Consider the following 27964-nt stretch of genomic DNA (forward strand, 5'->3'; position numbering starts at 1 on the left):
AAGTTGACAAGAGGTCAATTGTGTTAGTTTTTGGTTAAACTGACGGTAGCTAGAGTCATCTGGGACAAGGGAATTTCAATTTCAATCCATATGACAGGCAAGACTGTGGGATGTTTTCTTGATCAATGATTCAATGTGGAAGGGCCAAGCATAGTGTGGGTGGTGCCATTCCTGGGCAGGTGGTCTTGAGGTATACAAGAAAACAAACAGAGCAAGCCAGTAAGCAGCACCCCTCCATGGCCTCTACTTCCGTTCCTGCTCTGACTTCCCTTCACAATGGACTATAAGCTGTAAGATGAAATAAATTCTTTCCTTCTGAGTTGCTTTGGTCATGATATTTATCACATCAAAAGCAAGCTCATACACATGGGATTTCTCTTATTTCCTACAACTTCCTGAGAACCTACAATTACCACAACGCACTGAATTTAAGATACAACCACGTATGCTATTTGTGTGTGATGGAATAAATGCGGAACACTGTTTCTTCCCAACCAACGAAACAAAGTATCTAGTACAGCTCATTATATAAATCATAAAGCATATTAAAAAGCTAATAAGCTCTGCTGAGCTCCACTTCTGTTGAGTCTTCACAAATACACTATTATCTGCTCAAGGATATTAATAAACATAAGAGTGTCTGAGATGGAGGTGGTGAGAACCAATATTCACACCAGCAAGTCCTTCCGCTAAGCTGTTCTAACCCTAAACATGAACAACCACCATCAAGCAGAAAAATGGGAATTACAGTGGTATGGTGTCAAAGGATCAAATAACTTTACAGAGGATAAGGTCTTTAAGTGATTACATAGTTCTCAGTTTTATAATAGTGGGTTGTGAGTGTCTTTCCTGAGGCATGGACATTTAAAACTGTGTCTTGGTCCAGTGATTAAGAAAAGGTTGGGCAAACCAGGCATGGTGGAGCATGCCTTTAATCCCAGCACTCCAGGCAGAGGCAGGTGGATCTCTGCTAGCCTGGTCTACAAAGCAAGTCTAGGACAGCAAGGGCTGTTACACAGAGAAATCCTGTCTCAAAAAAAACCAAACAAAACAAAACAAAAAACAAAAGGAAAAGGTTGGGCCAGGAAGCCTACATGCGCCTGGCCTAGACCCTATGCACACATGTTACAGATGTGTAGCTTGGCCTTCAAATCAGACTCCTAACAGTGGGCAGGAGCTGTCTCTGACTCTGTTGCCTGCCTTCAGGACCCTCTCCTCCTACTGGGCTGCCCCCTCTAGCCTCAACAGGAGAGCACGTGCCTAGTCTTACTTCCACCTGATACCCCAGGGCTGGTTGATATCCATGAGAGGCCTCTTTTCTGAAGAGAAACAAGGGGGGAGGATGAAGGGAGGGAGGTGTGGAGGTGGGAGAAATGCCTGAAAGAAGAGGAGGGAGGGGAAACAGTGGTAGGGAGGTAAAGATAAATTAATAAACTTTTTAAGGAAAGGAAAGGTAGGGGCTGGAGAGATAGTACCGTGGTTAAGACTGCTAACTCGTCTGACCTGAGGACCTAGGTTTGGTTCCCAGCACACATATGGCGGCTCACAATTTGCCCAAATCTTCCAGTTTCAGGGGATCCTTTACTCCCTTTTCTAGTCTCTACGAGCTTCTGAGCACATCTGTTGCACGTAAGCTCATACAGGCGCGCGCGCGCGCACGCACGCACACACACACACGCACATAAATAAGTAAATCATTAAAAAAAAAAAAAACACCAAAAAACCAACCCGCACTTAATTATGAGAGGGACCGAGCTGTCTTTCATCCAGCGTCTAGCTCAGCGCCCAATATTTACAAGCCCAGTAAGTAGTCGAATGAACGACACCAGCCAGGAGCCCCACGAAGGACCCAGAAGCCGGCCGACTAGTAGCCCGGTAGTGACGGAAAGCGGCAGGAGATGGCTTAGCCCCTGGCTCCCGGGCCAGAGCGTCGCCAACCGACCACGGGGCGTGGCCGAAGGCGAGGCCGTGGGAGCCAGAGGTCACTCCGCCACGCTCGGCCTTCTCTGGCGGCAGAGCGTCGGCGTCCAGTCAAGCCTGTGCCCGCGCAGGTCCGGGAGAGCGGACCCACCACCCGGTCTCCGCCTGCGCCCTCGCTTCTCTACTCACGGCGTGCGACGTCCTTGCGGCCGGTAGTCCCTTCGCCCTCAGCCTTTTCCCTGCGCCGCGCTCGCCCATTGGCCAGCAGAAGCCACGCCCACTCTAGACAGAGAGCTCGTGTTTCATTGGCCCGCGCTTGGGGGCGGGGCTGGAGAGCGGCGGGCTTACCCCTGAGGGTCGTCCTGGCAGCTTCTGCTGAGGTTGACCGAGGGGAGGTGGCGCGGGCCATGTGGCCTGCCCTGCGTTACGTGGGCGGCGCCTGCGGTCGGTCCCGAAGCCGCTTTGCTGGGGGCTACCTGCTGGCTAGCGGGCCAACGTCCCGGGGGCCTGAGCTACCGTGCGGGAGTAGCCGCAGGTCCAGCACCAGGTAGGTGAGTGGCGGTGGCCTGCGCTTGCAGCTCCCCTAGAGGTGTCTCAAACTCGACCTGTGTCCCTACTCGGACGTCTCTGTCCCTGGCAAGGAAGTCCTGATTTTGTGGTACAGCCTCAGACTCCAGAAGCTGCTGACCTGCAGGGCTCACCAGCGGCATTTGTGGGCCAGAGGAAAGGCAGCGTTGAGTGGAGGTCCGGAGCGAATCTAGCTCCGAATACATACCTCTTCTCTTTTTCTTAACCACTTTAAAAGATGAATGGTGAACTGCCATGTGGGTAGTAATTTGTTTATTATTTTTATTTTATGTGCATTGGTGTTTAGCCTGCATGCATGTTTGTGTGAGGGTGTCAGATCTTGGAGTTGCAGACGGTTATGAGATGTAGTTTTGTTTGTTTTTCTTTTTTGTTTGTTTTTTTCTAGACAGGGTTTCTCTGTGTAACCTTGGCTGTCCTGGACTCGCTTTGTAGACGGGGCTGGCCTTGAACTCACAGAGACCCACCTGCTTCTGCCTCCCTGAGTGCTGGGATTAAAGGGGTGCTCCACCACGCCTGGCTTCTTAGGGCTGATAAAATGGTCCAGAGATTAAAAGTACTGGCTACTCTTCCAAAGGTCCCGAGTTCAGTTCCCAGCAACCACATGGTGGCTCACAACCATTGTAAGGGGATATGATGCCCTCTTCTGGCATGTAGATGTACATGCAGACAGAGTTCCCCTACATTAAATAAATAAATAAATAAATAAATAAATAAATAAATAAAAGGTAGATGGTGACTAGGATCCTAGTCGGGCCCCTAGGTGGTCATTTTGAGGATAAAGGGACCTAACACACTGTAAATAAACATGCTGCTTCTTAGCCAGCATTTCCTGTGTTGCTTGGAAGACAGTTCACCAGTTGCTTGCACACACTTGAGTTGTCCCCATGAGAGACAGCTCAGTTGCCTACCATGAGCTGCCTAGGAAAGCCAAGCAAATACGGTGTTCTCTGTGAACACAGCTTTAAGGAGGAAGGCTTTTGGTTGTTTGAAATGAGAAGGTGAGCAGCATGAATGTGATTTAGTGGAAGGCAAAAGTGTGGAAAGGCACTGGAGAGGGGCACTGCCGTAGCCCTGCTGCTTTTGTTTAAGCCACACGTTAAATTTTAGTCTGAGAGCAGTGGAAGTTGTTAAATGGTGGTGCTTTGTTTTCTTTGGTTTTTCTTTAAAACAAAGTTTCCCTATGCAGCACTGGCTTTCCTGTAACTCCTTGGCTGTAACTCCTGTAGCCTTGGCTGTCCTGGACTCACTTTGTAGACCAGGCTGGCCTCGAACTCACAGCGATCCAACTGCCTCTGCAATACAGTTTAATACTTTGTGCAATTTCCTCAACTTGGGCATAGAAATGTTCCATTGTGGACCTGGACACAAGTCCCCACCAAGATGGCAAGGCTCACCTGTCAGTCATCTCCCAAGGCTTACCAAAGATGAAACCTGGCAGCTGCCCACGGCTCAGCTAGACACCCCGCTACAGAGCCTGCCCTGGTAGCAACATGACTGAACAATGTCTGCCAAGTGCTGGCTTCTGCAATGGTCAATAGTGACACCAGTAAGAAATGGATACCAGTCAAGCCTGGCCAGCGGGGGGTCATCAAGATCACCATTCATATAAGAATGCCAACAATACCTCTAGAGTTGTTGGGGTCAAGCTACAGGGTCACTTGGTTGTGACCATTCAGCCTTAAGAAGGCTGAACTCATCTTGCACTAGTGGCCACTGCCCTTCCTTCTTCACCGTATACAGAGATGTGGCTTAAACTCTGCACACAAGGAAAATGTAACGACATTTCCAGTGCAGGGCTGTTTGCCCCAACCATGAATCAGTCCCCAGGAAGGCTCTTTTATGTAGCATCGGGTACAGAATGACTCTTCCCTGAGGAAATGCACATGCAGAGAAGACAAGTGAAACACACAGGGACAACTCTCAAAGCTTGAAGAGGAAGTCTGTATTGCCAGCGGGTGGCCACACAGGGAACGTGAGCAAATCATGCAGCCCTGAGCCTTGCTGTTCTTTGACTTCTATGCACAATAGCCTCATCCTGGTTGACACATTTTGGCTAGCAGGAACAGTTAGTGAAAAGGGAAACTGTGGAAGTCAAAAAGCAAGGTTAGTAGGCTTAGGGACTTTCCTGGATCCTTGAGGTGCGGACTAGGTCTTTGATGGATTGGGTTTTTGTTCCCATTTTGGCACCTTTGGGGCCTACATGCGGGCTTCTAATGTCAGAATGGTGCCTCCAACATGCTATCAATTGTGCTAAGGTCTAGGGGCCTATTACACCATCTCAGGAGAGAAAAACCTGGGCCACAGCATATCCTCCCATGGGGCATCTGGCATCTGTGTCACTTCCATCCACAGTTCCCCTAACACTCCTTCCTGCCTCCGAGTACCCTACGATAAATGCTGCATCATGGTTGGAGCTAAGCTGAGTCATTTAGACTATAGTCCTAGCAGAATTTCTGTATGTGATTCTGTCTGGGAGGACAAAGAGCCTGGTATATCATATCTGATATATAAATAATATATGCTATGTAGTGAGATGTGTTATATAATATATCAATAACATATATGTTATTACAAACTAGTACTTTAATTGCTCATTAATGAAAATTCTGAAAGTGACGTTTGATGAGGTCTATAAACATAAATTCTTACAGCTCGCTTTCTCTTAAAGCTCATTTGATATAGTCATTGTCGGTGGTGGAATTGTGGGGCTTGCCTCGGCCAGAACACTCATCCTGAAACATCCTGGACTTTCAATTGGTGTAGTGGAAAAGGAGAAAGATTTAGGTGCGTATACCCACGGCTTGCTGGGAACCTGTATATTTTGTCAGGCTTAGTCAGTTATGAAAACTGTTGATTTTCGGGTTCTCTGGAAGGCAGAGTCTGGGACAAGGGCTTGCGTGGAGGTGGTTTACCTGAGGGATTGTCTGAGATGGGGAGAGTAAGAGCACATGAGGGCACACTCTTAACTGTGCTGCTGGAAGCCTGAGTACCCTGGGAACCCCCGAGGAGCACCAGAGTGCTCCCCAGGTTTGCGCTTCTCATCTGTCAGCTTCTAGGATTGTCCCTACTAGTGCTAACAGCTCCACTTTCCTCCAAAAGCACAGAAAAGGCCGTTGGAGCATGTGCAGAGAGCCTTGGTAGGCCTCCATGGTGGCTCCATGAGGTGGTGGTGGTTAAACAAAGCTTAAGCTGAAATCAAGTGAGCAGAAATGATTTTCCAGGGATAGCTGCTGTAGGAAGTTGTCAGTAAACAGAGCAGATCTAGGCAAAATTGTTAAATGATGTGACCTCTGATAGCTTCATGTGTGTGTTTTAATTAATATATACATACATACATACATACATACATGTTTGTATATGTATATATACATGTATATAGAAAGAGATGATGACTGTATTAAATAGGCTTTAAGAGTAAGCAAGCTTTAAGAATTTATGTTTAAGCTGGGTGTGGTGGCCCATGCCTGTAATCCCAGCACTCTGGGAAGCAGAGGCAGGCAGATCTCTGTGAGCTCAAGGCCAGCCTGGTCTACAAAAAGAGTCTGTGACAGCCAAGTCTACACAGAGAAACCCTGTCTCTAAAAACAACAACAACAAAAGAATTTATGTTTATAGGCCTCACCGATTATGTAATATAATAATTATATTATATATGCACAATTGTATATGTGATAGATAGATAGATACATACATACATACATACTTGCTCTTCACCTCTTAGGCTTTATGTGAGTTATTTACTTTTTTTCCCTGTCTCTCTTTTTCCATAGCTCTTCACCAGACTGGACGGAACAGTGGTGTCATACATAGCGGAATTTACTATAAGCCTGAGTCTCTAAAGGCTAAATTGTGTGTAGAAGGCGCAGCCCTCATCTATGAGTACTGTAACCTTAAGGGAATTCCCTACAAGCAATGTGGCAAGGTACAGCAACTCACTGGGGGGCTTGACTTGTTTATAACTGGCATTTTCTTAGGTTTAATGTTGAAATTTTTAAAAAGACATGACTTTCTCTGCTTTTGTGCCTATGTAATTTAATATAGTACTAGGGGATGACATGATGCTATGATTTTATATAATTAGAAGTAAGTTTTATTGACATATAATAATTATACAATTTTTGGTTTTTAGTACAGTTACAAGGTTATGCCACTATCTAAAATAAACCCTATACCAGTAGCTTCCATTCCTACCTTTCCTGAGCCCCTAACAACTGTCTCTATACAGGTGCCTGCTTTACATATATATCTTATAAGTAGGACATTTTTTCATGTATTTTTAAGATATACACTTAGGGCCAGGCGTGGAGGTGCACACCTTTAATCCCAGCACTTGGGAGGCAGAGGCAGGTGGATCACTGTGAGTTGTGGTCTACAGAGTGAGTCCAGGACAGTCAAGGCTACGTAGAGAAACTCTGTCTCAAAAAACAAAACAATAATAACAAATATATATACATATATATGTATATATATATATTTGCCATAATGTTTTCAGAGATTACCCATGTTGTAGTGTCAGTTAGCGCTTTGCCGTCCTTATGTGTGACTCCATTATGCAGATATGCCTCGGTTTGTTTAGGTCCTTATCAGTTGATATGCATTTGAGATGTTTTTGTTTTTTTGTTATGAATAATACAGTTATAGGTATTTATGTATATCTTTTATGGAAACACATTCTCATCTCTCGGTGGAATATTCCTAGAAGTGGGATTTCTGGCTCCTGTGGGAACTCCATCTTTAATATTTGGAGGAACTGCCAACACTCTTCACAGTAACTAATGAGGGCCCCATAGTCTCATATGGTAGTAGTTCAATGGTTTTTTTTTGTTTGTTTGTTTGTTTTTTGTTTTTGTTTTTTTGAGACAGGGTTTCTCTGTGTAGCCTTGGCTGTCGTAGATTCACTTTGTAGACCAGGCTGGCCTCAAACTCACAGCGATCCTCCTGCCTCTGCCTCCTGAGTGCTGGGATTAAAGGTGTGCGCCACCACTCCCGCCTTCCATATACAACTCTTGTCATCACCACTCCCTCCAGATTACAATAGCAAGAGAAACACATGTTCACACTTCCTCTCACTATTCTTAAGACTTCCTTTATGGAGTCAGGCATGGTGACGCACGCCTTTGATCCCAGCACTTGGGAGGCAGAGGCAGGCGGATTGCTATGAGTTCAAGGCCAGCCTGGTCTACAAATCCGGTCTGGGACAGCCAAGGCTGCATAGAGAGACCCTGTCTCAAAAAAAAAAAAAAAAAAAAAAAAAGGAGTTTTATATGGCTGGGATCAAATTGCAACTCTCCTCAAGAAGTGGAAACTGAGGCAGCATTTTACATGTGGGGAGATGAGTTTTATTTTATTTTTATCTATTTATTTATTTTGTTTTTTGTTTTTTCGAGACAGGATTTCTCTGGGTAGCCTTGACTGTCCTGGACTTGCTTTATAGACTAGGCTGGTCTCGAACTCACCGCGATCTGCCTGCCTCAAGTTTTAATGTTATTTTCTTAAGGTAGTTTTGTTTTGGTGAAGGAAAGATAATAATAAACAAAGGGAGAATTAGATTTATGGAGGAGAAATGCTTTATCTCAACCTTGTTTGAAACATATGATAATTTATGATTTTTTTACATTGAGACTTTATGTATTTTGCAGCTAACTCTATTCATGAATTTTATCATTTTCTGAAGCTAATAGTAGCTGTGGAACAAGAAGAGGTCCCCAGACTTCAGGCCCTGTATGAGAGAGGCCTGCAGAATGGAGTCCAAGGCTTGCGACTGATTCAGCAGGAGGATATAAAAAAGAAGGAGCCATATTGCAGGGTGAGTGATGGGCCAGCCTCGTGCACATGGGAGTGTCCATGGGCTATTCCAATGATGCTGCTGTGAGCGAGCATTCTAGAATCTATGTTTTGCTAAGTACATGTTCATACTGCTACTGGATATATATATCAGAGAGAAATTGTTAGGTTACAGTTTGTGTGTTTATGTTCAGCTTTGGGAAGGATTACCGAAAAGTCTTCCAAAGTACCTTGGCTTATCTTCTCAGTCACAGATAGCTCCAGTCGCACCGTGCCCTCGCTGACACGTGGCATTTGTTTTCACTGAAGCACTTTTGTGGTTATGTGATACAAGCCAAGTATATCTTACTAAAAAATGCAGCAGGCCAGAAATAGTTCAGATATGGGGATATTTGTATGGCCTTTAACCAGTTGAATATCCAAAATTTCAGAAAAATCAAAATATTCCCAAATTCAAATATTTTTGAGCATCCTGTTGATATTTTAAAGGTTTTCTTTACAGATTACAGATTCGTGAACTATAGCGTTACATTATGCTTTTAATTTATATTTTCCAATGACTCAGTGTTACACACCTTTTCCTATATTTATTTCCCACTTGGAAACCAACCCCCCACCTCAAGTTCCTTTTTGAGTGGTTTGCCCATTTTTCTATTGGGTTTATTGCCTCTTTTATAATTATTAGTTCCCACTAATTCTAGAAATTCATTACATAGTCTGGAAATATCTGTTGTGTATATAAACATATACTTGTTAGTACATCTAAATATATATTGCAGGTATCTTCTGCCTCTTTGTAACTTGTCCTTTTATTTTAATAGTATCTTTAGATGGACAAAAATTCTTAATATGAGCCAGGTACGGTGGTGCATACCTTTAATCCCAGCACTTAGGAGGCAGAGGCAAGTGGATCACTTTGAGTTTGAGGCCAGCCTGGTCTACAAAGTGAATCTAGGACAGGCAGGGCTGTACACAGGGAAGTCCTGTCTTGAAAAAAAAAATCTTAATGTGATTAATATAGCAAGGTTAGTGTCCTTAGTGTTCTATTTGAGAAGTCTTTTCCTATCCACAGTCTGTAAAATAAATACTTTATATATTTTTCTAAAAACTGCACTTTACCTTTTACTTGAAATTGAGTTTTGTATATAGCATGAGGAATAGGTCAAGGTATGTTTCTCCTTTGTGACCGTCCAGTGACTAAGGGAACATCATTTACAGAGACTGCAGTTCTTTGTAGGGCGTGCAGTACCCCTTTTTGACAGCACGGATCTGTGTGTGTCTAGGTAGTGAATGGACTGTGTTCTGTCCTGTTGTCTCTTCTCTTATGCCATATTTACATTACAGTATGTGCTATATCATGTCTCAGTTACAGTAGCTCAGATGAAACATGGCTCCAGGAAGCTGAGCAGAAAGGTAGAAAGGGCCAAGGAAAGCAGAAACGGAACACAGAGCAGAATGGTTTTAGTGTTTCTCTCCTGGTTATTCAAATAAGAGATACCATGACTAAAACTGACCACTTTGGAGAATCGGCTGTTATTTCTGACTCTTGTCTCTTTGGAAGATTAGCTAATCAATTTAATTTAGTGACATGAAAATGACTCCATTTCAGTTGTCTGCCAGGACTTGGTGCTGGGACTTGGTGGCAGGAAGCTCAGTCTGAAACAATAGCCTCCTCCAACTTTTACTACACAAGTGTTTTCTGAAAACACACTAAATTTGTTGGTGTTTCATAGCTTTAGGTGGATTTAATAAATTTTGATTATAAAGCTAATATGTTAGAATTTCACTGGCACAGATTGCCTTTGAAAACAAAACATTTATAATCTTCGAAAAGACATACCAATTTTTTGTTTTGTTTTGTTTTGGTTTTGATATTTGGTTTTTCGAGACAGGGTTTCTCTGTGTAGCCCTGGCAGCCCTCTGTAGACAAGGTTGGCCTTGAACTCACAGCGATCCACCTGCCTCTGCCTCCTGAGTGCTGGGATTAAAGGCATATACCACCATGTCCAGCTATAAGACATACCAATTTAACATAAATATTTTATCTGCTGCTGGGCATTTCCTGATTATGAGATGGTCTTGTTTAGCTAGTATTGTTTTTTCCTCTCTAGTAGACACGTTTTATATGTGTGTCTGTGTGTGTGTTCATTACCAAATTTAGACACATAACAAGAACATACTTTTTTGTTAGTTTTTATTTATTTTTTAATTAATAATAATAATAATAATAATAATAATAATAATAATAATATATATATAGTTTGTTTTGTTTTTCAAGACAGAGTGTCTGTGTAGCCTTGGCTGTCCTGTACTCACTTTGTAGACCAGGCTGGCCTCAAACTCACAGCGATCCGCTTGCCTCTGTCTCTTTTTTGTTAGATTTTAAAAACACTGTCAGATTTTTGTCAAGCAAGGATAATATGTGTTACTAAACAAATATAGACATTCAAGCAAAAATAAAACTTAACGACAAACCTTACTGCTTCTTGATTGTATTATTTGACCATTTTGTACTTTTGTCCTAGGGTCTCATGGCCATTGATTGTCCATCTACTGGCATTGTGAACTATCAGCAGGTAGCTTTGTCATTTGCCCAGGATTTCCAAGAAGCAGGTGGCTCTATCTTGAAAGATTTCGAGGTAAAAGATATTGAAATAGCTAAAGAAAGCCCTTCAAGAAGTAAGAATGGTAAGCTATCCCTGTCCTCTGTACAAAATATTTGTATTGATTAAAAAAGAAAAAGGATTGCTTTTGTCTGGGTGGTGCCAGTAGCAGACTCACAGGAGCCAGGCTGGAGTGGGGCGCTGAGCCAGAGTGAAGGCAGAGGGGACAGGGGCGGGACTGAGCAGATCCAGAATTCCTCCATGTCCCTGCTGAGAGAACTAGGCCCTCAATGGACTCTGACTGGTACTAAAATCTGATCAGCCCCAGGGCGCGGTGGCGCACTCCTCTAATCCCAGCACTCAGGAGGCAGAGGCAGAGGCAGGTGGATCTCTGTCAGTTTGAGGCCAGACTGGTCTATAAAGCAAGTCCAGGACAGCCAAGGCTACACAGAGAGACCCTGTCTGGAAGAACAAACAAACAAAACCTAAACCAAACCAAACAAAACTCTGACTCTCCAAGGCTGTTACGCACAGTTGGCCTCCAGACAGTTCCCTTGAAGTTGGGATTGGCACTTCAGCAATGCTCACTAAAATGCAGATTTTAGCATCATCCATCTAGAGCTCCTGAATCAGACTGTCGGGGCATATGGCTTAGGAATAGTTAAGTGGTTGGTTACCTCTGAACACACCCACATTTCAGACAGCAGACTAATATCATAAAAAGACTCAGCTGTATGGAGTCTGACCTCCCATACCCATCTTAGACTATAGCTAAAACCTGTTTTATTTTGCTTTGCGATGAGTAGTTTTCCTTTTTAGTCAAATGAGAGGCTTATAAGCCTTCTATTTGCTTCAAGGAAATTAGAGAGAGAATCAAGTTCTTCCTTAGCAGGCTTTAAAGGAGGTCTGGATTGTATGTATCACTAGCCCTTCATCCTTCTACAGTCTAAGATGATGAACCAACTTACCAAATACAGTCCATGTAAGTGGGTAAGCAGAATCCACCATGTAGGTAGATAATAGCCTCAATATCGCAGCAGCAAGTGGGACAAACAGATAAATGGTCAGCTTGTTACTGGAATCTTTTGTGTTGTGAAATTCTTGTTTCTCTGAACAACCAGGAGGGACTCCAGTTAGCAACACTAGGACACAGCTTGTCTTGTGGTTCATAGCCCGTGCTTTAATTCTGTGGTTAAATTAAATTTGTTTCTGATGACACTGCTGTACATTCAGAGCAAGATACTGGTAAAAGGCAGGGTCTGTGCTGCGCAAGCTGGAGCTGTGCGTTCGTTAAGTGTGTTAGAAGAACCATCCTAGAGTTTTCTGTTTTGTCAAATATGAGTCGCTTTAGTCTTCTTACTTGGTAAAAAGCTTCAGAATGAAAATTAACATACAATTAAGACAATCATTTAAATTTACTGCCGGTGTAATGTATTAAGTAATGGCAGCTTTCTTTTGCTCAAACAAAAGTTCCACTAATTCTTTTTGTCCCTGTCAGGGCTGAAATACCCAGTTGCTGTCACGAATACTAAGGTAAAGGTTTTTGAGTTGTTTTTCACTTTCATTTACTTGTAAAATTGGGTTATTGAGTGATTGCTATGTCTTTGTATATGTCTGTTTATGTGTGTGTACATGTGCAAGTTTGTACATATACATGTGTGTGCATGTGCAAGTGTATGTATACATGTGACAGTCAGAGCCCTACCTCAATTATGGTTCCTCAAGAGCCAGATACCCCATGGTTTTTTTCAATGTTTTTTTTATTAGCACATATTAATTATATATAGTAACAGGCTTCTTATTGTGTTTTATGCATGTATATAGAATATTTGATCATTCCCCTCTGTTCCTCAGTTTCCTCTTTCCCGTTAATCTCCCCTCTTGCACTCTTTTGGGAATTTTAAATAATACTTATTTTATTTTTGTGTTTGAGTGTTGGCCTGCACGTGTGTATGTTCCTGGTGCCCTCTGACACTATAAGAGGGCATTGGATCCCTGGAACTGGAGTCACAGCAGATTGTGAGTCATTGTATGGGTGCCAGGAGCTGGACCTAGCTCCTCTGCAAGTCCAGTCAGTTCTCTTACTCACTGAGCCATCTCTCCACCCCCCCCCCTCCACCCCCGCTGATAGACACTTTATCACTCTGCTACGCGTTCACTTATTAACTACTAATTCAGAGACTGGGAAGAGGGTGTAGGTTGTACAGAGGGAGCTGGGTGCTTTCCTCCATTCTCCTATAGGCTAATTCAAGAACCACAGAACTCGGGGTTCCCTGTACCCGCAAGTGTCAGTGAGTGAGGCAGAGTCATTCATACGTGTTATGGGATGTATATCATGCTCAGCCTTAGCAGTTGCAGGAATACCTATGTTAGAAGGAAGTTGGTGGGTCCCAGGCTTTCTGTGCAATCTGAGAAGCCAGTTGCTGAAGTAGACATGTGGTTGTGTAGCATCTCTCCCTATACCCAGCAGATGTGGGACAGCATACCTCTATTAAAACTGTGCCTAACCTGCACATAGGACATTGGCAAAATTATGTTTTCATATAAGGTGTAACTATGCCTTATATGAGTGAAACATGTTCACTTTCCAAACAGACTTTGTCTTTTTCTTTGAGACAGGCTGTCCTGGAGCTCACTCTGTAGACCAGGACAGCCTCAGACTCACAGAGATTTTCCTGCCTCTGCCTCTCAAGTGCTGGAATTACCTTTTGGTTTTGGTTTTGTTTGAGACAGGGTTTCTTTGTGTAGCCTTGGCTGTCCTGGAACTGGTTCTGTAGACCAGACTGGTCTTGCACTCCCTCCTGAGTGCTGGGGTTAAAGGCATAAGGCATGCGCCACCACCACCTTGCTCCTTTCCCCAGTTTTAATTGGAGCGCTTACTTTTGCCATTGAGTTCCTGAGTTCCTTTCTGTATTATCTATAGACTGCTGCCGGGTGTGTGGGGGGTGTGGCTTGCATGTGCCTTTGCTTCATTGCACAGAAGCTTTGTGTCTGCTGTAGTCCACTTGTTCGTTTTTGCTACTTTTACCTGTGTCTGTGGTGCTCTGTCAACAAAAATTGTCACTGAGGCTAATGTTAAGGAGCATCCTCTACATTTTCTTACATTGTGTGGTCATAGATTTTACATTTAAATCTTAACTCCATTTCAGATTTTTATTTATTTATTTATTTTTAATATTCCGAGATACGGTCTTGCTAAGTAGTCCAGGCTGGCCTTGAACTCATTGCTGTTTCAACCTCCCAAGTTCTGGATACCCAGCTTCAATTTCAGTTTTGTGAGCTTTACAAAGGGCGGGGTGGGCTCCAGCTGGACGTGGTGGCGCACGCCTTTAATCCCAGCACCCAGGAGGCAGAGGCAGGCAATCTCTTGAGTTCAAGGCCAGCCTGGTCTACAAAGCAAGTCCGGGCCAGCCAGGGCTGTTACACAGAGAGACCCTGTCTCGAAAACCAAAACAAAAGAACAAAACAAAACAAAAAAACAAAAGGGGGTTCCATTTTGCTGATAGTTACATTGAAATATGTTTTAGCTTCTATTTTCCCCCTTTCACCTACTTATTCCTTCATACAAGCATTGTATATTGTTTTGTTGTTGTTGTTTTATCTAAGGTTTATTTATTTATACTCTGCCTGAGAGGGCACTAGATCACATTATAGATGGTCGTAAGCCACCATGTGGTTGCTGGGACTTGAACTCAGGACCTTTGGAGGAATAGGCAGTGCTCTTAACCTCTGAGCCATCTCTCCAGCCCCTGTATATTATTATTTTTTTAATAACATATAGCTGGGTATGGGGGCTCATGCCTTAATCCCAGCACCTGGGAAGCAGGTGGATCTTTGTAAGTTCAGGGTCACCTGGTGAAGTTCAAGGTTAGCCAGAGCCCACCATCCCCACCCCCTGGAAAATTGTCTTAATTAGCTTATATCAACTATAGAGTTATGTGCTATTTTCAAACATATAGTTTGTTGACTAAACCCAACCTTCCTTTACCTATCTCCTATATCAGAACCTCTGTTAATTCTCCATTCAGTAGGAGTGTTTTTGTTTTTTATGTTTTGTTTAAGCTTTCACACAGACAAGCACTGCCACATTTTCTTTCTCATATTTAGATACTAACCATGCTTTTTTATTTTGTACCAGGGAGAGGAAATTCAGTGTCGTTTTGTCGTGACATGTGCAGGACTTTACTCAGACCGTATTTCAGAGTTGAGCGGCTGCAACCCTGACCCTCAAATTGTCCCATTCCGGGGAGATTACCTGCTCTTGAAGCCAGAAAAGAGCTACCTTGTAAAGGGAAATATTTATCCGGTAGGTGACACTTCTGTCTTCTCTCTCAAGCTGGTTGGAGGCACAAAAGAAATGAAAATAAAAACCCGTGTCTGCATTGGAAGAGAGGGTTTGGGGCCTGGGCATGTAGCAGTTTCATCTGTCCCTAAAGCCACCTTCTGCTCTGAGGGCAGTGTGAGGACACCGAGGCAGTGCTAAGGAGAGGGACCCAGGTCCTCCTCTGAGGGCGGTGTGAGGACACCGAGGCAGTGCTAAGGAGAGGGACCCAGGTCCTCCTCTGAGGGCGGTGTGAGTACACCGAGGCAGTGCTAACAAGAGGGACCCAGGTCCTCCTCTGAGGGCGGTGTGAGTACACCGAGGCAGTGCTAAGGAGAGGGACCCAGGTCCTCCTCTGAGGGCGGCGTGAGTACACCGAGGCAGTGCTAACGAGAGGGACCCAGGTCCTCCTCTGAAGTAGAGGAGCCCACGAACGGGAGTTCTAGATGCCCAGCTCCTTGGCTGCTTTGTATAGGAACAGAAAAGGGTAAAAGTCAGGGGTGTTTAAGCTAAGGCTCACTCTTCTGCCTCCATTCACCTGTTGATGGACAACGCCCCCAAAGCATGTTAGGTTGAATCAGATGAAACTGATGTTTTTGACCCTGCCAGAAGCTAAAGTCATCTGCTGCTGCTCACCTCACGGAGGCCTACGCTGTAAATAGGCACATTTTTTTCCTGGCAGCGGTTTTGCCTGCCAGTCTCAGCCTTCTGTCATAGGAGGAGAGGCAACTATAGGAACAGAGCAGTTGATCCTTTTCCCCTTTTCCCAGAAGGATGGATAAGTGGAACATATATATGGATGACAGTAGCACTTTAACCAGAGTGCATGCATGTTAATAGGAACGCCTGTGTGAACACGGCTCACAGTGCATACAGACGTCTAGAAGAACTCTCTTGTATCACCAGTTTGTTTATGCAATTCATACAGTGATGTGTGGGATGGAGCTAATCGTCCGTTGCTGTGTTGAACCTGCAGGTCCCGGACAGCCGCGTGCCCTTCCTAGGAGTTCACTTTACACCGAGGTTGGATGGCAGTATTTGGCTAGGGCCGAATGCAGTGCTTGCCTTTAAGCGGGAAGGTTACGGACCCTTTGACTTCAATGCCAGAGATGCTATGGAAACAATTCTCAAGAGGTAACAGTGTTGCCTTTAAAAAGACTCTATGTGCTTATTCTTTTTTAATGTAAGATGGTTCTTATATTCTAATGGAACAAACCATCATGTATGTGCCTGTTGTGTTAATTTTTTTATTAATCCAAATTAATGAAATAAGCATGAACTTGATTATTTGGGTTTTGATGCTAAGGATCGAATGTAGAGCCTTGTACACAGTGAGCGGAGTTTAAAACACTGGACTACACGCCTTGTCCCAAGTCTAATGTTTAACTACCTTACAAGGGTTGTGGTGAACCAGGGTGATAATGTCTTAGCTAAAAAGAAAATAAGGCCAAAGCCATTCACACATCTGGTTGTCCATATCTTAAATGTTGCTAAAAGGTCAGAAACTAATGAGGACTTACTTTGAGAATATCATTTCAAGCTAGTCACCATTGTTTTGTAAGCTATTAGATAAATTACTGATGAGATGGTGTGTGTGTGAGTGCGCGCGTGCGCGTGTGTGTAAACCTCCGGGTGCTGCTGTATAGACTTATGACACGGACTTTTTACTGTTCTAAGAAATAGCCTCATGGTGTATTGTTTGGTTTTTTCTGTGTGTGTGTGTGTGTGTGTGTGTATGTGTGTATGTGTGTGTGTGCACGCACGCGTCCTAGGCTGGCTGGCCAGCAAGCCCCAAGGATTCTCCTCTCTGTGCCTCCCCAGTGCTGGGGCTGCAGGCATGTGCTGAACTCCTGCTTTTTACATAGGTGTTGAGGATCCAAACTCAGGTTCTTCCTCATGTTTGCATGGGAAACTCTTTACCAAATGAGCCATCTCCCCAGCCCTCTGGTCTTCTTTCTCTTCATAAGATTGTATCCAACCACTGGAAAGCATTTTAAACTGTTGTGGGTTTTGCCCTCTGCAGATTCTGTAACAGAAGGATTAGGTTGACGTATGTGCACAGACGCTCACTTGAGGACATCTACTAGAATACTGTACCTTGGCCAACTAAACTAGGAAAGATGCTTTTAGTGTATTGACAGCATTAGAAAGCCTTAATGTCAGCAAGCCAGTCTGAAACCACATTCCTTATGTTTTGAGTTTGAGCGAGTTTCACTCCTTATATTGGCCAAAAGTTTCTTTATTGTGTAATTTTTCCGACTTTTTATAAATTGTATAGATATAGTAATAAAGGACTTCTTTGTCTCATAAAGGTTTTTTTTCTTTTATTATTAGTGGTTTCATTAAGCTGGTATTCCAAAATTTCTCTTATGGAGCTAACGAAATGTATAAAGCCTGTTTCCTCAGTGAAACAGTGAAGCATCTTCAAAAGTTCATTCCTGAAATTACAGTCAGCGATGTACTTCGGTAAGGAAATGGGGTGAGGACGCAAGCCCGGGAGGCAGGTAGGGCTGGTGATAGCTCTCTTTCAGGCGCACAGCCTCGGGGTCTTTTCCCTCTTTTCCCCCAAGAGGTTTGTACCACAGCCTTTAGTGCTGGTTGTTCATAATCATCTACCCTTTCGTTGTTGTTTATAAGACAGGGTTTTTCTGTGTTCTGGAACTCTCTATAGACCTGGCTGGCCTCGAACTCACAGACATCTGTCTTCTTTGGCGCCCGAGTCCTGGGGTTAAAAGTATGTGCCACCTTGATTGCGTCTTAAAGCCCCTTTAGACATATACTTCTTGCCTTTCTTCTTCTCTACTTAAAAAAAACAAAAGTGCGCACACACACAAAAAAAAAACCAATTTATTTTATTTTTATTTGTGTGGAGGTGGGGATGGTATGTGCACGTGACTACAGCTGACTGAGGAGAGCAGAGGTGCCGGGCCTCACAGAACTGGAGTTGCAGGGGTTGTGAGCCACAGCACAGGCTCTTAGTCACCGAGTCGTCCCTCTGGCCCCCTCTACTTCTGTTTGTGTCAAGTCCAACTCTGCTTGTAGCACAGAAGTAGGAAGCAGCATGGCTGGAGTCTGCTCTTTTAGAGAAAGAACATCCCAGACATTTAATTAATCAAGACTCAGGAGCCAGATTCTGGGGTGAAAACCTGCTAGCTCAGAGAGGCAGAGAAAGCTCCCAGCTGCCCTTCCTACTCAACGGATGTCCCAGAAGGAAAAGCCCTTCTCCTTCTCCACACTGTCTTAACACTGTCAACTCTCTGTCCCTCCTTCCTGCTTACTTACGTTCATCTCTTTCCACTGGTTGCGTTGATTGCTCCGCCTCTTGACCTAGGGGTGCCTTTATTTAGCTCTTGGGTTAAAGGTGTGTGCTATAGCTGAGCCACACCACAATAAAAAGCAGTTTTTTTTCAATTTACAATCTCGGAATTCACAGTGTGATCAACTATCCTGCAACAATAGTAGTTAATCTAAATTTTTGCTTCAGGGTATCAGGAAAAGGTTTGGTTGGTTGGCTGGTTGGTTTTGTTTTTCTTCTTAAAATTAAAGACTTTCTGGACTTGGTGTGTAGATTGTCCTGAACTCATCACGCCTCTGTATCTTTCCTCTTTGGTGAGATTTCAGTGCCCATGCCAGTTGTAATCAACAGTGTACTTCGTGGTACCCACACTGTGTTATAATGCATCCCTCCATGATGCTCCAGAGCACCAACTGTCTACTTTGTCTGAGCAGCTGTTGAAGCTAGCCTGGTATAATTTGTCAGTGAGCTTGACTGTATCTGGAAAGAACAACAGTCATGTCAGCTGTCTCCCTTAGGGGCAGGGGGGATCTTGCTGCTCTAAATCTGTCTCTAATGTGTCATTCTGAGATGATTCTCTGACCCTGTAGAAGGACTACTAAAGCCCAGTTCATGTTTTCTCTCTTATCTCTCCTTCTCACCTTCTGACATGGAAGGGATAAAAATATTGAGGCTTTATTTTCATATGCGTACTTATAAGCAAAGCCTTTTATGTTCTCAGTGGTTTGCAGTTGCAGACTTATAATGTCGTAAATATGAAAACAGGCCGGTTAAATGAGGTTTCTGTCACTGTCGCCAATACTCTTTGGGCATATGGGGTTCTGTATGGAAACCGTGGCGGTGACTTCACCTCCCATATTCAGTTTCCACCTTTTATAGAAGCCCGAGGCAGACCCACGTGCAGGTGCCTGTGGCACAGTGGACACCATCACAGATGCGCTCCTCTTTACACACAGATGCTGAGTATATTTAGCTCCTATTTGTTCCTTCTCTTGATTGATTCTGACTCCTTCAGCTGTTAAATTCAGGAAATTACTAAAAGCAAGGATTTGTATGAGTTGGAAAAAAAAAGCATAATATCACATACTATTTATGGATCCCTGTGGGAATAAAAGTGATCCTAGAGCTAATAAACCCCTGACTCAGGACGATGGCTACCTCTAGGGAAGGAAGAGCAAGGTCCGTGAATACCACATGGGCTTCCACCAAAGCTCTTGTGATTTACTTCCTTTTTTAAAATTATTTTTTAAATTTCTTTCATTTTTTCAAATTTCTTTAATTTTTTAATTTCTTTTTTCATTAAAGAGTATATATGTTGTTATCTACATCTTATATGCCAGAAATATTAAATAATAGTAAGATCAATAGTACTTTTCACAGCTTGAAGCCTAATTTTTCATGCAATCCAGTGTATTCAAACCATAAATGTCCTGCCAGTATTGTGTCATAGGCATATAAGTGGTGTTAGATATTAAAAGCTAACAGAGCATACATACATGAAGTCCTGATTTGTATCCCCAGCACTGCAAAGGAACAACACGCTAACAGAAGCCACGCTTGGTGGGTTGTGTTACTCTGAAACTGTGCCCTTAAATATCAATAGCTACAAAAGGACATTCATCTTGATTTTTATTGAACGCTTATAGCAAAGCATTTTGGACAATAATTTATTATTACACATTAGGCTGGAATGTGAAGGTATTATCAGTTAGATATATGCATAAGATATACAAATATACAAACATATTGTTAAATGATTTGTCACTTATGCTCTTAATATTAGCTCTAAGCTCCTTAAGATATTTTCTGATTAATATGGCACCTACATGTTTATGTTGGAGTGATTTCCCCCCTTTCCCATGTATCATTTTGTTAAATATTGTTGTTTATTTGTTTGTTTTTCAAAACAGGGTTTCTCTGTGTAGCAGCCCTGGCTGTCCTGGACTTGCTCTGAAGGCCAGGACTGCCAGGCTGGCTTTGAACTCACAGTGATCTGCCTCTGCCTCCCAAGTGCTGGGATTACAGGTGTGCACCACCTCGCCCATCTCTAAATATCATATTAGGTAAAATTTAAAGCAGAAATGAAAACTATGCCATTATACATTGCAAATGCAGGACACCTCTATAGCCTGGTGTAGTTGGCATTTTGCACTAGGTAATTCTTTACTGTGAGGCCTGTCTAGCTCATTGCAGGGTGTTTAATAGTACCCCTGTCCTTTCCCCATGTTCCTGATTGTAACAGTCCAAAACGTCTCCAAAAATTGCCAGTATCCTCTAGGGGGCAGGATTTCCCTTGGTTGAGAACCACTAGTCTACAGCATTAGATAACCTTCACCCTACAAAATTCAAAGAGAAAAATATAAGAAACATCCTTGTCATGTACACATATACATACATACATACGTGTGTGTGTGTGTGTGTGTGTGTGTGTGTGTGTGTGTGTGACATTGAGGGAAAGTGGAGGTATTCATATACCCAAAACAGAAGAAAATGAAAACCTTGTTTTCCAAGATGAGTTGGTACTGATGTTGCCCTAGAGCAGATGATTTTAATAACTGAGAGGCTTGGATACAGATATTCTTTGCCTTTTCTTTTGTTTGTTTTGTTTTTGAGACAGGGTTTCTCTGTGTAGCCCTGGATGTCCTATAGACATGTCCTGTGTAGATATCCTATGTAGGCCAGGCTGGCCGCAAACTCACAGAGATCTATCTGCCTGCCTCTGCCTCCCAAGTGCCAGGACTAAAGGCATGCACTACTGCCAGCCTTCTTTTCTTTTCCTTTTTGATTTAATTTATTCTCTTACAATTTCATACATGCATACAATGCATACCATTTACTTTCTCCCTTTTTTTTTCCTCTATTCTATTCCCATCCATTCCTTTTTCCAGACCATGGTTTCTGTTTTGTTTTGTGACTTAAAAGTTTAATCAGAGCCAACTGTACAAACTGTGTTTCGGAATTCTTCATTGAAGCCTCATGGGCTCACTAGTGGGCACAAAACTGACAGCAATGACTCCTCTTCTCCAAGAATTTGCCAGGAACCACTAGGTCAGCCGTGAGGGGCAGAGTGCCCTAAGGGTTGTCCCATTTATACGTGGTGACTATCGACAGTCCTGCTCTTGTGCAGAAGCAGTGCAGGCAGCCGCAGTTGCAGTGAGCTTTTACTGCAGAGGCTGTACTCTGCTCAGAAGGCGGCGTTTGGCAGTCCTTCTCCGTATCTTACACTCTTCTCATGGAGTTCATGTTTTTAATGGATGTGTGATTCACATGCAATAAAATGTTTACACACAATAAAAAGTGCTCAGTGAAATTCAAAAATTATATATGTCTATCACACAAAATAAGATAATACAACATTAGCAACTTTATTTTCATTTCCCCCCAGGTAGTAGAAAGGGAGCTTTTGGTCTACGCAAATAGTAAGTTAGACCCTAATATATTCTTTTTTTTTTTTTGCATTTAAAAAAATTAATTTATTTAGATTACATCTCAATTGTTATCCCCTCATTTGTATCCCCCTGTTCCTCCCTCCCTCCCTCCCTCTTTCACCCTATTCCCCTCCCCTAGCACTGTGACAGAAGGGGACCTCCTCCCCCATGATATGGTCACAGCCTTATCAAGTGTCATCCTGGTCGCCTGCCTACCCTTCCTCTGAGTGCCACCAGGCCTCCCCACCAAGGGGATGTGGTCAAATATGGGGCACCAGAGTTCATGTCAGAGTCAGTCCCCGCTCTCCACACAACTGTGGAGGATGCCCTGTCCATTGGCAGGATCTGGGTAGGGGTTCGATGTTTACTGCATGTCCTGTCCTTGGCTGGTACAGTAGGTTGAGCAGACCGCCCTGGGTCCAGATCCGCCTGGTATTCTTCTATTTTATTTACTTTCATATTTTTGAGACAGAGTCTCATTATGCCCCCCTCTGGCCTGGAACCCTGTGTAGACCTTTGAATTCAGAGAGATCTGCTTGCCTCTGTCTCCCAAGTGCTGAAATTAAAGGCATGCACCACCATGTCAGGCAAAACTGAGGGTCTCTTAGTGAAAAAGGAATCTAGAAAAAACATCTCCCTTGGCACCAAAATATATTAAGGAATTTTTCTGTCTATTCTTGGGAATTAGGATGTGAGTGTGTGAGAGTTTAAATATGTAAGGACCATAAGCAGAGGCTAATTTATAAAAGTGGACCCAGATATGCTTGACCCCGCTTGACTCTCAGTCAGACTCCCCAGATACTGCTCTCTGCCCCATCTGTAAACTAGAGAGTAAAAATGTAAATCCAGTTTGGTTGATAGAGGCTGACTAGTGTCAATACTAAATGTGTGCTACTTTAATGATACACATAGTTTTATACACATTGACATGAAATGGCATGCCATCTGGGTATGCCTTAAATCCATTGGAAAAAGATGAGTGGTAGGTGGGAATATAGATAAAACAAAAAAGGTTATGTTTGTCTAATCATTGAAAAATTTGTCATACAAAATGATAATAGTAATTCATGTACAGAAATTTTCTTTGCTCTTATACATTTTTTTAAAGTTCCCCTTGGAACACTTAATAAAAAAAACAAATGCAAAACCTGTACATAGGAATATGCCTAGACATACTTAGACGCAGAGGATTTCCTCAGATAAGGTCCTGCTGAACAGAGACTCGTATGAAATCAGGTGAGAGTCAGCAGATAAGTTACAGAATTAGACCCTAGCAGCTAGGTCCCCCCTGCCCCCATTAGAGAGTCCTGTATCATGTAGCCTCCCACAGCCATCTGAGGGTCTCCCAATGTTCTAGACCTCACTAGGCATGTAGGGCTGTGGTGTAATGCAGCAAAGCAGTTTCCCAGTACACACGACGCACAGGACTCCATCCCCAGCCCTGCCAGAAAGTAAGGGAAGATGAGCCTTGATACAAACCGTATTCTCCCATAGTCCTATTTCATCAAAGATTAGAAAGAAAAATAACTGTTCCTTCATGTCCAAAAATCAGGTTTGAATTGTTTGCCTTCTCCATAATAGCACGTCCGAGTTACCTGTGTTCCACATGGTAATACAGATTTAGATTGGCAGCAGTTCCCATTGTGAGTGTTATAAGTACTTGGCCTATTTAGGACTAGCCAAAGATGTCAGTTACAACTCTTCATAGCTGTTTTCCCAGCCACAGCATAATATCTGCCATGTGACAATAACGCAGTGCAGGATATCCCAGATGGGAGAGTGGTGTACTTAGTTATATATTCGGCTGTTACTGTTTCAGGATATAGTTTGACATCTAGGATATACCTTGCCATTATACTTAGCTACAAATAGCAAGCACCATATTCAATATAATTGAATTCACAGTTACTAATTTGCTAAATCATTCTTTTAGTTCTTTAAAAAAATATTTAAATATACAGTGTGTAGCCTTACCGCATGTCTAGAAACTGTAACACTCAAATCTAGACATAGAGGTGAGGTAGGTGTTGTACAAGACATTGTCTGCCCTCAAGGCATTTTGGTTTATCTTTCTTAAGGTTTCAAATGATAAAACTTACCTCAGGCTGAAGTCTTCTGAAACTTCATATAACCCTGCAGGAGTGCATAAGGCTTCCTAAGATGCTGAAAATGAAACATGAGGTGTTTGGTAGTTTAGACATTTCATGCTAGTTTGAACTGCAGTCAGATCTTAAGGAAAAAATAATGTTTTATTTTCAGTCTGAGTTACAGATTTTGAACACTTAGGCAAAAGTTATTGAGGGATAATTTGCCTTTATAGGAACAATAACTGTAAATACATTCTTTTCTGTGGGTAATCAGTATTAACTCCAACATGCTTAGAAGTAACGGAGAATATACAGTTTAAAGCTCTGTACAGAGGAATGTGACATTACATAGAGTACGGACTGTGTTCTGGATGACACAAGGAGGAGATGACAAGAACCCACAGACGCTTTAACCAGCAGCCACATTCTTTGCTAACAAAACCAAGGAGTGCCACTGATGAGTTAAGATAAGCTATAAAGATTGAAGAAAACAAAAACAAAAAGGACTCCCACTAATATGTCTTTGTCTTTAGCAATGTTAATTTCTTGTGCCCATGTGCCGCGTCAGGTGGTGCTGTGTCAGATGCTCACCTGGAACTTTCTCTCCCCCAAAGCCTGATTGTCTACAGCTGATGATTTGCCTTCATCACACAATTTCTCACACTTGTACTTCCTACTTCGCGCTCTAAGTGAACTGTGGACCTGAGTGCTTCAGGCCGGGCACTCAGGCCCTTTGTGTTTCTTGAGGTAGCGTATGCGCTGCGCACACCAGCCTCCCAGGGCATTGTAAGGGTGGGTGAGACAATCCCTAGGGCGTGCCTGGTCAACAGTGGCTAGTTTTGTCCTTGTCCTTGTTCGGCCAGGCTGAGTCCTCAAGGACAGTGTTATCATATTGCTCTTTGTATCCTTAGGTTTTTGTGTGAGATGTCCCAGAGTCAGTAAGAAACTGTTGATGGTTGCCTAACTTCTGTGTCTTGATGATACACAGATTTTTTTTTTTCACTCTCTGCTTTGAAAGTGAACACTCTCAAAGGAGATGATTTTGGCTTCTAAATGCATTTAATTCAGTTTTCATCTGTAAATTTTACTTATTTTATAAAACAACAGAATTCTAAATCTAAAAAAAAAATCGTGTATGTTATAAAGCAGAGTATGTGCTGGAGATACACGGGGCATGGTGTCTGCCTCCTAGCACTCAGGATGTGGAGGCCAGAATCTAGAAGGTCAAGGGTGAGAATGCCCGCCCTCTCTGTAGCAGACCGTGTCAGTCCCCAAAATGCCTGTGAACTTTGATTGGTACCACAAGACACTAAATAGTGAGAATTTCGAGGAATACCTCTTAGGTCTCCATGTGAACCTGCTTTATAAAACTTCTTTGCTGGCTGCCACTGATTTCTACAGTTGCCATTGATTGATTTCTAGACTTAGTTTATTTTAAGGCTTCAAGTACAAACAACTGTCATTAAATGTGAATTTGCCTGCTACTTTTGGAAAGAACAGATATTTACAGGTAACATAATTACTTGGATATTTATTGGGTAGTATTTGTTACACTGTCACGTGATGGGCAGTCTGCTCCAGCTAAGGCTCTGCACAGAGCATCACCCGCAGCCTTTTGCTAAACATAGAGCAAGTGGGTTTCCCTGTAGTTACATTTTGAATAAAGACTCTATTGCCTTAAGAATACATTGGAAACTTGTAGACTGTCCATGTCTTTGGCTCAGATAACTAACACTTTGTTTTTGCTTCTGCAGAGGCCCTGCTGGAGTACGAGCCCAGGCCCTGGACAGAGATGGAAATCTGGTAGATGATTTTGTGTTTGATGGAGGAGCTGGGGAAATTGGAGATCGCGTTCTTCATGTGAGAAATGCACCTTCTCCCGCAGCCACTTCTTCCCTGGCAATTTCTAGAATGATAGCAGATGAAGTACAGCAGCGATTTAAGTTATGAACGAGGAAGGGAGCTGTTTGCATTGTATTCCCGACATCAGCAGCAAGGCTCTACCAGTTGCATTTTAAAATTATAATTTAAGAAAATGATTTTTAAATCATACTTTTTAGGCTAAAATAAATTAACAGGATATAACAGATAAAATAATTACAAAGAAAAAAACCTGAAGTCCATAATCTTGTGAGCAAAGAAACAAACTGTGTCTGCTCCTGTTCTGGAACCTTGAGTTTATTAGATTTACCTCGACCCACCAAAATTTAGGAAGGGCTCCTACAGAACGTTTGGGAAGATGGCATTAAAAAAAAATGAGCTGTTCCCTAAATCAATGTGACTTTATAATATTTAATTTTTTTTCTTTCCTGGAAAAAATACATCACAGTATATTGTAGGATGTGACATTCTTTTCATCTGAAGAGTCAAGAAAGCTTACGTTACTCAGTAGTGTATTCAGCAACTGGAGATGCTTGATTTCAAGAAAATAAATGAAATTTCACATTTCTAAGTAGCATAATAAAACAAACTCAACCCTTTACTCCCAGTCCTTTTGTAAGTCTCTGTAACGCACAGTGTGGCATCCTCACTCCATCTGCGCGACAGTTGCCTGTGTACGTGTTGCCTACACTACAATTTTCTATGCCTGAGAACTCAAAAGCCCCTAAGAGGACCATGTGTTTGTAAGAGGAGTTTAAAATCCTGGCATTGGGTGTGGCGCTGTGTAATTTTAACCAATTATTTATTCCACACCTCAGTCCCTTGGTCACACTAAGGTTCCCAAGATGTTGGCTAGGATTCCTAACGATTCATATCTTCTTGGGTCTTCAGAATTTCTATAAACTTTGTGAGCACATTTCTCCATTTTTGGTTACTATCTAACTTGGAGGCATTCACTTTTGTAAACCGCGAAAGTGCCTTACATTCTTCATATGTACTTTACAAACATGTCAAGTTGGTGCCAAGTGCCATACTGTGTACTGTGTGTGTGTTTGTGTGTGTGTGTGTGTGTGTGGTGCCATGCTGTATACTGTATATATGTACGTGTATGCGTGTATGTGTGTACTGCCATACTGTATACTGAATGTGTTTGTATGTAACGCTATGCTGTATAGTGTGTATGTGTGTGTGAGTGTGTGTTTCAGCTAATGAAATGTGTCTTACAATTCAGAAAGTCGGAAAATAGAAATATAAGTAAAAACTGGCAACTTGGCCATGGAAAGAGAACCAGCACATAGGCGGGACACTTACTCTGTCCTGTCACATGTGTTCTCTCAGGGCTAATCTTTGTTTTCCTCACAACACTGAGATGCATGCATGAGAAGGATGTGCATGTTGGTAGAGAAGCCTTTACTCTCTTCCTTTTTTTCCCCTCTTCACTTCAGCCCTTGATGGTTACATTTATTAAGCCATCTCACCCATTAATTTGAGAGGATACATATTATGAGTTTTAGTTCAAGCAGCACATCCCAGGTAAATAGACAAGGCAGTTATCCAGCACTTGGGATGGGGGATGGACACACTGAAACAAATGCTAATGGCTCTCCATGGCAACCGACTCCTACACGACATGCATGTCATGGAGTGCACCTAAAACCTTTAGGCGATACAAACATTAGAGTAAGGTTATTTTGCTTCGTGAATAAGATGAGCATATTTTTCTTTTAGATGTGGTGAAAGAAGTGTACATGGTTTTCTGTTTCATCAGCTGTGAGTTCTTGTGTACATACACTAAGCTGTGAAAGAATAGTTTCAAAAATAACTGTCAAGATTGAACCAATCCTTATTCCATTTCGGCCTATATTGTATGCCCCCCAAATAATAGGGGGGAAAAGAAAGAGAGAGAGAGAAATTTGTTGAAATGTGTCAGTTACTCTGTAAAATATTTGATATTTATGTCAGTAGGGTTTTTTGTTAAATACTGATATATAAGAATTTTGCATCTTTCTAAGAAAAGAAGAATGTATATTAATATTAATTAAAATATTTTAATGATT

At 42.6% G+C, this 27964-nt stretch overlaps 2 protein-coding genes across 6 annotated transcripts in view; one reads left to right on the forward strand and one right to left on the reverse strand.

The window, feature by feature from the left end:
* The window catches only part of DMAC2L (distal membrane arm assembly component 2 like), a 22193-nt gene extending 19944 nt beyond the window's left edge, over positions 1-2249 (reverse strand). Inside the window, exons 1-2 of one of the 5 annotated variants that reach the window (XM_084791368.1) lie at positions 2110-2249; positions 1261-1319 (exon numbers count right to left, since the gene is read on the reverse strand). In XM_084791368.1, coding sequence (XP_084647494.1) covers positions 1261-1319; positions 2110-2178 — 128 coding nt within the window. In that variant the 5' untranslated portion in view covers positions 2179-2249. The other 4 variants (XM_084791371.1, XM_084791372.1, XM_084791370.1 and 1 more) reach the window with 4 other exon arrangements.
* On the forward strand, positions 2240-27964 carry L2HGDH (L-2-hydroxyglutarate dehydrogenase). The gene is made up of 10 exons (XM_084791364.1): positions 2240-2467; positions 5177-5292; positions 6279-6430; positions 8183-8314; positions 10818-10980; positions 12394-12428; positions 15034-15201; positions 16193-16350; positions 17551-17682; positions 25781-27964. The coding sequence occupies exons 1-10, from the start codon at positions 2328-2330 to the stop codon at positions 25974-25976; spliced, it is 1392 nt and encodes a 463-aa protein (XP_084647490.1). The 5' UTR covers positions 2240-2327; the 3' UTR covers positions 25977-27964.

Source organism: Acomys minous (genome assembly GCF_964271855.1).
Source record: "Acomys minous genome assembly, chromosome: 8".
Classification (NCBI taxonomy): domain Eukaryota; kingdom Metazoa; phylum Chordata; class Mammalia; order Rodentia; family Muridae; genus Acomys; species Acomys minous.

Bases quoted from the DNA above. Each gene is read 5' to 3' on its own strand.
- L2HGDH (XM_084791364.1), top strand. From the start codon at position 2,328: ATGTGGCCTGCCCTGCGTTACGTGGGCGGCGCCTGCGGTCGGTCCCGA. The intron at 6,431-8,182 runs GTACAGCAACTC...CATTTTCTGAAG, and splicing joins CCTACAAGCAATGTGGCAAG to CTAATAGTAGCTGTGGAACA. The intron at 15,202-16,192 runs GTAGGTGACACT...TTGAACCTGCAG, and splicing joins TAAAGGGAAATATTTATCCG to GTCCCGGACAGCCGCGTGCC.